Source organism: Lutjanus erythropterus, chromosome 14 (assembly GCF_056507025.1).
Source record: "Lutjanus erythropterus isolate fLutEry1 chromosome 14, fLutEry1.hap2, whole genome shotgun sequence".
Taxonomy (NCBI): Eukaryota; Metazoa; Chordata; class Actinopteri; order Lutjaniformes; family Lutjanidae; genus Lutjanus; species Lutjanus erythropterus.
In genome coordinates, this window is record NC_139330.1 from 10,448,224 (window position 1) to 10,459,885 (window position 11,662).

At 40.2% G+C, this 11,662-nt stretch overlaps 1 protein-coding gene across 1 annotated transcript; it reads left to right on the forward strand.

Annotated features, from left to right (window-relative positions):
- Positions 1-291: 291 nt before the first annotated feature.
- Positions 292-9,519, forward strand: tsnax (translin-associated factor X). Its single transcript, XM_084736476.1, has 6 exons — positions 292-622; positions 1,913-2,002; positions 2,116-2,230; positions 2,857-2,987; positions 7,881-8,002; positions 8,880-9,519. Exons 1-6 carry the CDS (start codon positions 607-609, stop codon positions 9,255-9,257), a joined length of 852 nt encoding a protein of 283 aa, XP_084592602.1. The 5' UTR covers positions 292-606; the 3' UTR covers positions 9,258-9,519.
- The last annotated feature ends 2,143 nt before the right edge of the window (positions 9,520-11,662 follow it).

Below are 11,662 nucleotides of genomic sequence, written 5' to 3' on the forward strand. Positions count from 1 at the left end.
ATATATGTATATATATGTATACAGAAATTGGCAAGTATAATCAACAAGATTTATGACAGACGAATAATGTGTTCATGACATATTGCAGAGTAGTTGTACAAAATAATTTTGGAAACATTCAGAAAATTAAAAAAGATGATGTACGGTTTAAAGTACAATTTATATTTATATCAGACTTGAATTTCTTAAATATGCCTTTAGTAAACTGTGAAAATGGTCTAACAAAAAAAAAAAGCCACATTCGGCTGTGTTACTACATATCCCATGATGCAACCCTCTTCACTTCCTGCTACGTCTGTAAATAGCGCAAAAGCCCCGCGCGGCATGAGGGCCATATGAATGCCTGTCGTTAAAAACAAGTAAACACGATTTCTTTCGCTTTGTGGGATATTTAGATTTTCTTCAGTCAGGTTATTTTCGGCCCGAGATGGTAACGTTTATGTTTAAACCGAGCTGTTTTATCTGGTGGCCCTGATTGATCCCCGGCAGATGTAAGTCTTCGTTATATTTGGACAGCAGCGCGGACTTCAGGGGCTGAAACGGTTCAAATTTAACCCTAAACGAGCTTAAAATTTCTACATTTAACAAAAAAACAACAGTGAAGGCATGAATAAGCGAGAGGGTAAGTCCGACTCAACATGAATAACAGTTTTCACTAAAGTCGTATTGCTTATTGTTGTAATTAACATGGGACAACACAGCTAGCTATAGCATTTTCTTTTTCGTAAAGAATTGTTTATTGACAGATGTTGACATTGCAGTGCAATTAAATTACACAAAACAGGCTAATATCATGAGTGGTGCATAAATAAAATAGATTCAAAAGAAAAGAAAAGGAAAGACACGTGCACACAAACTCACAGAAACAGTCATGCAATAAAAGAATTAATTAGAAATATAGTCATAATACATTAACTTAAACTCACACGTAAAACAGTACTGACATATATGACAGATTGCTAATAATAAACCTTACCTATTACAGTGACTGTAAATGGGAACAGTAACTGAAGTACATATTAAACATATTAATGTATGTACTAGATATAAGCAGAATTAGAAGAAGTAAAAGTACAGCCTCTTTGCTGCTTTTTCCCTTTTCATACCAGTAAAATACTGGGATAACCATTCACCAGTCACACATACATGCTGGAATAGTTGGAGCAAAGGGCTGCATGCAATGAAGCTGCATGTGTGAATAGTGAAAATCACTAATTTACTGGGAACTATATGTGAAAAAGGCTCTTGAGGGGAAACTGGAGTCACAGATTTTCCAGAATATCGCTCCCTGCTCCCATTCACACATGAGCCCATGCAGGAAATGTTCCTGAACATTTCAGGGAAAGACTGCATGTGTGAGCAAGTTAGTTAACAATGTGGATATTAAAACTTGGGCTGCAACTACTTATTTTCATAGTCGATAAATCTGTCAGCCATTTGCCCTGTTATTTGATTGGTTATTTGGTTTGTTAAATTTCAGAAATTAGTGACAAATGTTGATCAGTGTTTCCTAACGCTCAAGATGATGTCCTCAAATGTCTTGATTTGTCCACAGCACAAAGGTATTCAGAAATATTTACATCTGAGGAGTTGGAATCAGAGAATTTTGGATATTTTTTTTGGCATCTTTTGTTTAAAACTGCTTTAATCACTTAACCCATCAATGATATCCTCTGGTCCTGTTCCCATGTCTTTCAAGCACCATATTCACAGTTTGTAGCAGTTGTTTTATTAAATATTTTAAACCTGATGACATCAGTATGAATGACTAAACTGATCTCCGTGTGCAAAATCGTTGGACTGCCTCTTTAATTTGATGAGACCAGTTTAGACAAAATGACAACAAGTAGAGTAATTTATTATCCTTGAACACACACTGTAACACCACCTGACTGTGTCTTCTTCACGTCAGGTGACGGATGTCCCCGGAAAAATGCTGATGGAGTGCAGGTTCGTGACGCGGGCGGCAACACATCCTCGCCTGTCATCTCTGTTTTCAAAGGTAACCGCTGCATCCTCAGCACTTTGGCAGCATTTCTCACCCACATGGCTCTTTTATTTCATCACTGTTCAGACATTTGTACTCAAACTAAACTTTTATTTCTGTCTTTTCAGTTTTCCAGCAGGAGCTCGACACCAAACACGACAAATATGAACGTCTGGTCAAAATCAGTCGGGACGTCACCATCGAGAGCAAGAGGACTATTTTTCTTTTACACAGAGTAACCAGGTAGATGCTGTTATTGGAATAATAATAATCTTTATTTATAGAGCACTTTTGTAAACACGTTACAAATGCTTCACGAGGGAGCAACTTCATAATCTGAAAAACAATTTGACCAAAAACTTTTTTCCAAGGACATAAATAAACCTTCAAAAGAACAATCAATAAAATCCAAGCAAATAAAATCAGCAAAAAAGGACTCAGTAAAAATCGAAGCTGTTACAACAAATAAAAAACATTTTAATAGGAAGACATGGTAATAGGTGTAGTTTAGTTTGGGAGGGATTCGAGATTTCTTCACTTAATTCAGCTGCTTAGTTTAATGATTTACATGTTATTGCAGCGTCTTTAGTTGTTAAATTGTGGAATTAAAACCACTTGAACGATGATAAATACTATGAAGGAAAAGTCAATTCTTTGTCAATGAACCAACTCCAAAAAGTGTCACCTGAAGATATCATGACTTCAAAACCTTCTGTTCTGGTTTCAAGTGTGAGGAGACAGTTGTGTGTCTTAGTAAATATGGACTGATACAAAAGCATCGGAATGACACAATATAACTCCAGTTTTAATGTAAATTAAAGAACTTGGATTTCTAACTTTGATTCTGTGTCTTTTCTCTGGATTGGAAGCGTTCCGGATACAGAGGATGTTCTGAATGAAGCGGACGTGAAGCTGGACGGAGTCAGGCAGAAAATCGGTCAAATTGCCGAAGAGCTCAGAGGGGAGGACATCTATCAGTTTCACAGAGCGTTCACACCAGGTGAGTTTCTGTAGACCTTTTTTTTTAGTTTAGGAAAGCAAACAAGCCTGTAATACTCCACGTGATTGCTTCATTGTTTTATAATATTACAGTATACAGTTCTGCAGTGTTGCATGAGATTGTGTGTAAAAATGTTCAAGGTAAAGTTTTTTATAAAAATATTTTTTGCACATATAATCAACATAATATCTACAAGAAATTCCTTTGTTCTTTATTTTTTTATCCCAGATCAGTGCCTGTATCCTTGCATTTAACATAAAACTGCATAAAACAAGCCCCGAGCTGTTTTAATTATATCACTGATTCATTGAATTAAAGTCCCAAGAAACAAGGTTGAAGTTATGACTGGTCTTGGGGAAAAGGAAGTAACATAAACCAAGATAAGGAATCTGAAGAGTCGATGTGTTTAGTCTTGAAAACTTTTATTGCCATATAAAGAAGCTTAAATGCAATATCGGGGAGAGCCCGGGCCGAAATAACAAACACAACAGCCCTGAGTAGGAACAAAAATCACAGTACTAAATGAATTACCCAAACAAAAAGTTACAGTCCTACTCCTAACTTCCTGACAACGCGTGAGAAACGGGAGAAAAGAATCACAACAAAAATTGCAGCAAGGAGTCAAAAGGTAGCCACATACCAGACACAAATAACAGCCTCAAATTAAGGGATAAATAAGAACAAACAGCAAAAACACTACCTTGTTGACTTTAACAGTTAACAAGAGCTTTAGACTGAGTCATGACAAAATAGCTCAAACCACACTGAGCTCTGAGAGGACACCGGCAGCACAAGTAGCCGTGCAAAGCCTACTGGTGCAGTTCCTCGGCTCTTATAGACCCTTTTACAGCCGTGTGCATTTCAGCAATACAAGTGGCGGTCTCCCCCGGTCATCCAGACGAGTTGTCAAGCTGCAAAAAGAAAAAAAAAACGATCTTTGCTGTGCTGCTGTCACCTCAGCTTTGCTATTTGTGCTGTAGGTTAATTGTAAAGTGGCTGATAGTGTGAGAGCGTGACCTTGATACAGGCCTGGATACGAAAGCCACACCCTCTGATAAACTTGTTATCCCGCTAGTATCCATATCAGTTTTTGTTCAGCGTAGCCAAAATGTCTGCAGAGTTTGGAGAAAAACATCACTGGGAGCGAGGGTGAGCTGTTATCTAGCAGCTGGGGAAGTCATTTTTAGATTGTGGTCACTCAGGAATCACCGCTGCATCCTCCGCGACGTGACCAGTGGCAGTTCCCACCAATTAGACGCTTCATTTTTTTCCCCCATTTTTATCGTCTTTATTAGATTGAGGCTGGGCTCGCTGCACGGCCTCTTCAGATAATCTTGGCTGGACGTGAAGTCTCGGGGCATGTGTAATGGCTCTGCTCTTTTTATATGAGGACCATTAAAGATATTGCGGGCTAAATCTGAACATAATTGCCTCTGATAACAGGGCAGAGCGGCTCTTTGATAAGCTCTTAACTTGACCCAGCTCGAAGCTATGAGACGGTGCAAACACAAGTGGACTGGTGGGGTATTTCCCAGGGTTCACCTGCAACTAACGGCTCTGTGGTCAAACATTAAGCTCAAATCATCTGTAAATCTTCTGTGGACATTGATGCATTGTTGTTGAATTTCCATGAAAACTATCGGCACACTCAGCCCTGAACTTTTCCAACGGCCCTGCCAGTAAATTCTCTCTAGTTTCCAGCTGGTTTTCCTTGAGTCATTGTTTAGACATCATGTCCAGTAATATTTTGTTTTTTTTTCTGGGTCTCAGTGACCAGAGGTGACTGCTGCTTCAGAGTAAATAACATGAACAGCTCCTGGCAGTAAACTCAGGAACTGAACTCCGCCTGCCTGCCTCAAAGCCTGTGTAACCTTTTCATGTCATATCCTGTCCGCCTCAGATTGTGTTGTATTCTCTCTCAGCCAGTGTCACAGCTGTGGGGCCACTGGCAGTGTTTACATGTTTGAAGGGTTTTTTTGTTTATGAAGATGATAAAAAAAATCTGCCAAATAAAGGCTGGGCCCTGGGCCTAAAATATATGACTACAAGTGCTTAATACATGAGAACAGGATGTGGTCCATCTAATAAGTTAATTCAAAGTCTCAGATGCTGTAATATTTGAGTATATCTCCATAACATTAAATATTCATTCATGCAACATCCTGATTGGTGCACAGAAGTATACAGAAGCCCTGAGAGGCAGGTGAGAAAAAAAAATTCAGGCTGCGTTCAGCCCTGACAAAATGTAGAGAAACGTGTATTTAAACAGAAACAGTGCTGCGTTGAACACCCTGTTGTGTACGCAAGCGCACTGCGACACCTTGTTAATATGGTGGTGTTTACATACACGTTGCTGCTGGTTGGACAACACCTGTGGGATATCCGCCAAATGAGAGAAAACATAACTTAAAGCCCAGTATGCGCTGTTTTGTGGAAATGTGTTTACCTGCCCCTTTTGGCTCAGTATTCCAATAATGTACTGTGTACCTCGATGTACTGTGTCTGTGTTAGAACAACACAAGCTAACTAGCTCGCTAATCTACGTCACTTGTGAGCTAGCTAGTTACATCTGATAGCCAGCTAAAGGCTAGCAAACAAGCTAGCTAACCTATGTCAATTATTAGTTAGTTGCTGTGATAGCTGGCTAATGTTAGCCAAATGCAAGGTAACTAGCTAACATTAGCTAACTTCAGTGACTGTACACGACGCCTTTGTTGGTCTGCAACCTCATTTTCTGAATGAGGGTGCAGTTTCTAAAAAAGAAAAAATATGTCTGCCAAACTTTTTTTTTAAATTTCATTTGTTTCACAGATGAAAAAAGAATTTAATAAACGTACAGAGATTGTCCTTGCAGAACCTTTTGTCCGCTGTCCTTAAGTCATAAACACTGAAGAAAAAACAATCTAGATCATCCTTGAAAAATGTTTCACCAGATTTTTTTTCTTAATTGCCTCTCGGGGCTTCTGTAGAGGATGTGCAGTCTCAAATGGATGTAATCATTTTATTACTCTGGCATCATTATGAGGATCTAGCACAATGTAAACTGAAAAATAAACACAAAAAATGATGCTTATTAGGCTTTTCAGTTGCACAAAAAGTCATGGACAGATCTTCTAATTATCAACAGTGTAAGCATCTTTAAACTGCACCTGATATGACTTAAAAGATTAATCTACTGCTGCTCAGTTAGCATCTGAAATATTTGCTGAACATCTAACAGTATGAGCAAACAAACCTCCTTCAGCCTTTAGTTTCCTCACTGCTCGTAAATAGAGCCGAATATGACTTACATCTCTGCTCCGCCTCCAGAGGCTGCAGTGCTGCTTGCTTGATGAGCACACTTCTTCTCTCTGTGAGCTAAAAATAGCACCAGGAAGTTGCTGACATGGAAAGAGTCTGTTTACAAACAGTTGGTAAAAACAAAACAAAACACATATTTACACAATGTTGAATTATAGTTACAGAAATCTCTCATCTAAGATAATCAAACTGTGGGTTGAAAAAATAGTGTTTCTGGGCCTTTAAATTTTATACTGAGGCTAAAAGTGAATGAATATGTTGATCTGGGATAGCAGACGAGGAAAAAAGTGTACACATACAGGCTCAGAAATGTACTTCAAGTATAAAAGCAAGGCTTCGATGAGAAATTTTGTCTGCTTCTGTGCAAAGACAACAGAATCTCAACTTCTCTGTGGTTTGATGTCTCTCTTATACAGTATGAGACAAAGGACTCTTTATCACGGGATTTTAGCTTTGTATCTCACAATTTTGACTTTTCATCTCATAGTTACAACTTTATATCTCAGAATTATGACTCTTAACTCAGAATTTTTGACTTTTTATCTTATAATTTCATTAATGTAGCCATGTGTTATGTGTTGTTGCATGTGTTTTTTATGTTTACTTTTATTGGCTTGATTGAGTTGTTTGGAAAAAAGCTGTAATATTCATGTTAAACGGATGATAAAAATGGGGCAGGACTTGATAATTATTTGCTCCTTCCTACTCCATTTCAGACATTAATTGTTTATCGTGAGTTTGCTGAATGATTGCTGTTCCTTATATTTTTTATACATGTTTGAAATAATAATAATATTTTTGGCCGTTTAAAATGCGAAGTGGCAGAGGACTTCATGAAAATATTAAACTCCTGTATGAAGTTTTCTGGATGCAGTGCCGTTGCTCGCTCCATCGCGTAAACACTCCTGAGATTTGGACTATAAACCCAGTAAAAGAAGTGAAAGTCATTCCGAGCGAAGTGGAGATGACCCACGTCCTCCTCCCGCCTCTGCAGCACGCTGCGGTTTAGCTCCGTGGAGATACGAGGCCCTTTGAAGTTCAATTGCCGCTCCAAAAGTAAACTTCAGACACAAAGTCTTCCGTCCTGTCATTATTTGATTGTTGTTTACACAAGGCCAGAAAACAAATGAGGGGGTCATCTCAGCCTGCAACGAAAAACGGCCACTGTTGTTCAATCAAAAGACAGTGACAGGAAACAGGTTTTATTTGAATCATTATCTACATCTGTGATCTATACTGTGCAGATACCATGTAGTGTTTATACACACTCTGCGCGCTGTGCTCGTTTGATACTAGACCTGATATTTTACCCAAAAGTTTGAGTCAGCCTCACATAAAAACGGCGGTATAATCAGCTGATTTTGTGTCATCAGCGTGTTCTGAAAGAGGAAAAAAAGTCCTTGCCTTTTTCAGTACGGGCATTTTAGTTTCAGTTGGCGTTGCGGCATCTGCTATTTACATTTTCAAAGCCCCGGCAAAACAGAAAAAAAAAGGCATCCACCATTTATATTCAACAGCTGGAGCGGAGAAATATTTGGATGTACTTCCCACTCGTCTTGTGATGATCCATTTCGATGTAATTTCGTGCACTAGGGATCCAGGAGTACGTGGAGGCCGTCTCTTTCCTGCACTACATCCGACACCGCAGCCTCATCAGCCTGGAGGAGATCAACGCCAGACTGGTGTTCATGAGGACGGAGAAGGTCGATCCAAAGGTAAATTTAAAGAAGACTTTCTGGTTAGGCTGCAAACACTGTGTGTTTTCTGTGTGGGAAGTACTCTTATTCTCTTGGTGTGAGTTTGGTCGATACAGTTCTCGTGTCTCATGAAGCTACAGCCAGCAGGTGCTTTGCTTTTCCTCAGCATCCAAAGGTAAAATCCATGGCTTCCAAATGCAACATTGGTTGTTATTATGCACCACATTTATAAGCATTATGTCTCATTATGTCATTTTATCCTCTCTGCCTGTTATTTAAAAAAATGACAGGCGCCTGTTGAAGCAGACAAAATTGTTTGAGCCTCGCTATCTTTTGGTAAAAGCATCATTATGCTGGAGGAAAATCACACAGGGTTCATACAAAGCCTTTAAAGTTTGGAAAATGCTCAATTTCACAAGTTTTCAAGGTATAAAAAGTGCTTGGGTTTTTGGACAAAGTGCTTGAAATTGTTATTGCATTGCTTTCAAAATCAATTGCTCTCCATCTGAATCTCGGTCGCTTTTTAGATAAAGAAATAAAATAAGTCAGAAGGAGCCTAATTGCTTTTGTCTTTCACATAAAATTGAGATGACTTGCCTTTCTGCACGTGTGGCTAGACTGTGTGTGTGTGTGTGTGTGTGTGTGTGTGTGTGTGTGTGTGTGTGTGTGTGTGTGTGTGTGTGTGTGTGTGTGTGTATGTGTGTGTGAGATGTGTGCCCTCTGATTGAACAGTGAGAAGGAGGCCAACAGGCAACAACATGCTCGGAGGTTGCTGTGTCAATAAGTGTTGGCTTGAAAATGAAAGAAAAGGAAACTGATTTTATTAAAACTGAAGTTGATTCTTTTATATATGCTCAGTCTTCACCATCACCATCTCATCGTGTTTCCCCCTCAGGGCTCAGCTGAAGCTCTACCGCTGGGCGCTCAGGTCCTGACCTTCCAGGTGACGCCATCGGACTACCTGCTCGGCGTGGCCGACCTGACTGGAGAGCTGATGCGGATGTGCATCAGCAGCGTGGGCAACGGCGACATCGACACGCCCTTCCAGCTGAGCCAGTTCCTGCGGCAGATCCACGACGGCTTCTCCTACATCGGCAACACGGGCCCGTACGAGGTGTCCAAGAAGCTGCACACGCTGCGGCAGAGCCTGGGGAAAGTGGAGGACGCCTGCTACACTCTGCGCGTCCGCGGCTCAGAGATCCCCAAGCACATGTTGGCTGACGTGTTCTCCAGTAGAACCACGCTCATCGACCCCGAGGAAGGAGTGGTTTAAGTAACAGCAACATTATGTTCTCTGTGGTCTCGTTGTCTGAGGGCTGTACTATGATGTGAGGTTGATGTGTTAGTGATGTGTGTTGAATCTAAAGGGCCGTCCACACCAAGAACGAGAACTACAAAACTGTAAAAATCATTCTACGTCAAGTGGATGGTGGAGTTGAGAACACAGCTTTATAGTTGTGGTGTGGACTCGATTTTTACAGTATTCTTGTAGTTCTAGTTCTTGGTGTGGACGGCCCTTAAACCCAGAGTTTTCAGTGTCACGAAGGTGGTAACGAATGCCATTCGGATGAAAGTCGCTCCAATTTGTGTGGAAGAAGAGTCATGTGATGCTCCTTTTTATGTGAGAGCCTGATGAAGAAACCTGGCTAACAAAGCCGCCTGGGTTTTAGGTTTTGTCGAGTCGTGCAAAGAAAGCCTGGCTATGTAGAGCTTCCTTTATAGTACAGCCCTCTGCTTAAAAGGACAGTTCACACCAAAAATAACAAACATGCATATTTTTCTTCTTACCTGTAGTGCTATTTAAGCTTTTTACTTTTCTTATTTTTCTACACTGTAGATGAATACTGGAGACATCAAAATTCTGAAATACGGAATTTTATGGAATTATTTAGTCAGCAAAAAAGTTTTATATTTTAGATTCTTAAAAAGCAAAATGCTTGCACATTGTCTTCTGTTCTTGCAATCAAAGCTTTAATCACATTGTTGTTAAATCTTTGATTGCAAGTGCAAAAGACTGTGCAAGAGTAGAGTCTTAATTATTAATTAGTGTTGACCCATGACCTCCTACACACCTGTCAACCTACGGGTGTACAAAAGTTTTTTTGCTCTTTGATATTTTATTCTTCAAAGTAGCATTAAGTGAGAAGTGTGTCCAAACTTTTGGCTGGTGCTGCAGGTACAAAAAGGACTGAATGCAGGTATTCTTGACTGGAGAAGTTTTGATACTCCGTTATTTCCGCTGTATTTTTTGGCTCTTAGAGCACCACAAGCTGAGTACTTTTGGTCCCATTACATTTGAGAGAAGGCAGACATCTCTACGACCGATATCTCCAAAACTTGGCAACTCGCACCAAAACAATCTAAGCGTATAAATGGCACTACGGGCAAGAGGAAAAATATGTATTTTGATGTTGGGGTGAACTGCCCCTTTAGGTTTTGCTCCGGTTTGACCGTCTGTATTTTTAATTGGGTTTGACTGATGTTTAATGTTTTGCAACTTTTTGTTGTTGTTAAAATAAAAACAGCTTTATAATAGACAATGTTTTTTTGATAAAGATCTGATGACTTCACTTGTTTTGCATGAATAAAAGTTCTGTGCCAAAAATGCCATGCGCTCCTAAGCTGCTTTGATAATGTGTGTGTGTGTGTGTGTGTGTGTGTGTGTGTGTGTGTGCGCGCGTGTGTGTGTTTATTTTATTTTCCTCTCTATGCCCTTCCTTCTCTCTATCAAACGCAGATAATCTAAGGTAGAACCATTGGCTGCCTGCGCTCTTGGCATACTGGAGGAACAGCACGTGACCTTTGTACAATGTACGTGCCTATTCTCTGGTAGGCCCGCTGGCACACGCTCACACACACCTCCTGCCTCCTCGTTCTACCATCTTTAAACAATCATCACCACAATGTTAATTCAAAGGTTCGGAGCACGCTGAGACAGATTCCTGGCAGGGGAGTGATCACCTCCTCCTGTTGTTTCCTCATCACCTCACGGTGTCACTTTTTACCACTCAGAGGGAGGTTTCGGGGCAGTGATTCAGCCGCGTTCATGGATGACCACAGAGACGAATGTGTGTGTGTGTAATCTATAATCACTAACAGAGGCTCTTATTAGTGTTCCAGGAAACAAGATTTAAATAAAGAGAAGTGGTTACTTGTGAGTCTGAATATTCAAACGTTCAAACAAAAAGAACAAGAGTCCCTCTGTGCAGGTTTTCCACTTTCCATCCTGGACTTTCATCCCGAGCCTCACAGCCTGCAGTCGGTCAGTCGTCTCTGACAGCATCGTCTGCAGCTTTAGCATGAAATGCATTCGTCTTTTTACGCAGAAAAATTTTGCATTTTATTTGCAGATAGTTTTGTATTCATCTACAAATAAGATGACCTATTATTTAAACCCTCTTGATAATTTGTGGACTGTTAGAGGTTTGAATGAAATTTAAGTCTGCCACCTGGTGGCCAGTATCAGTACTACACATGGACAAACTTAATCCTGTCTTCCTCCACAACATTTTGTCGAACTAAAGGGTGTAAATATAGACAGTGCTGTGCAGTTGGGGTCCCTCACCTGAGGGCCCAAAGAGAGAGTGGGCCCTTCTACAATGTGTTGATTCAGATTCTCACCTCAGAAAATCACCCGTAGTCAAAGACGAACAATGTGATCTGGTGATTTAAAACCAT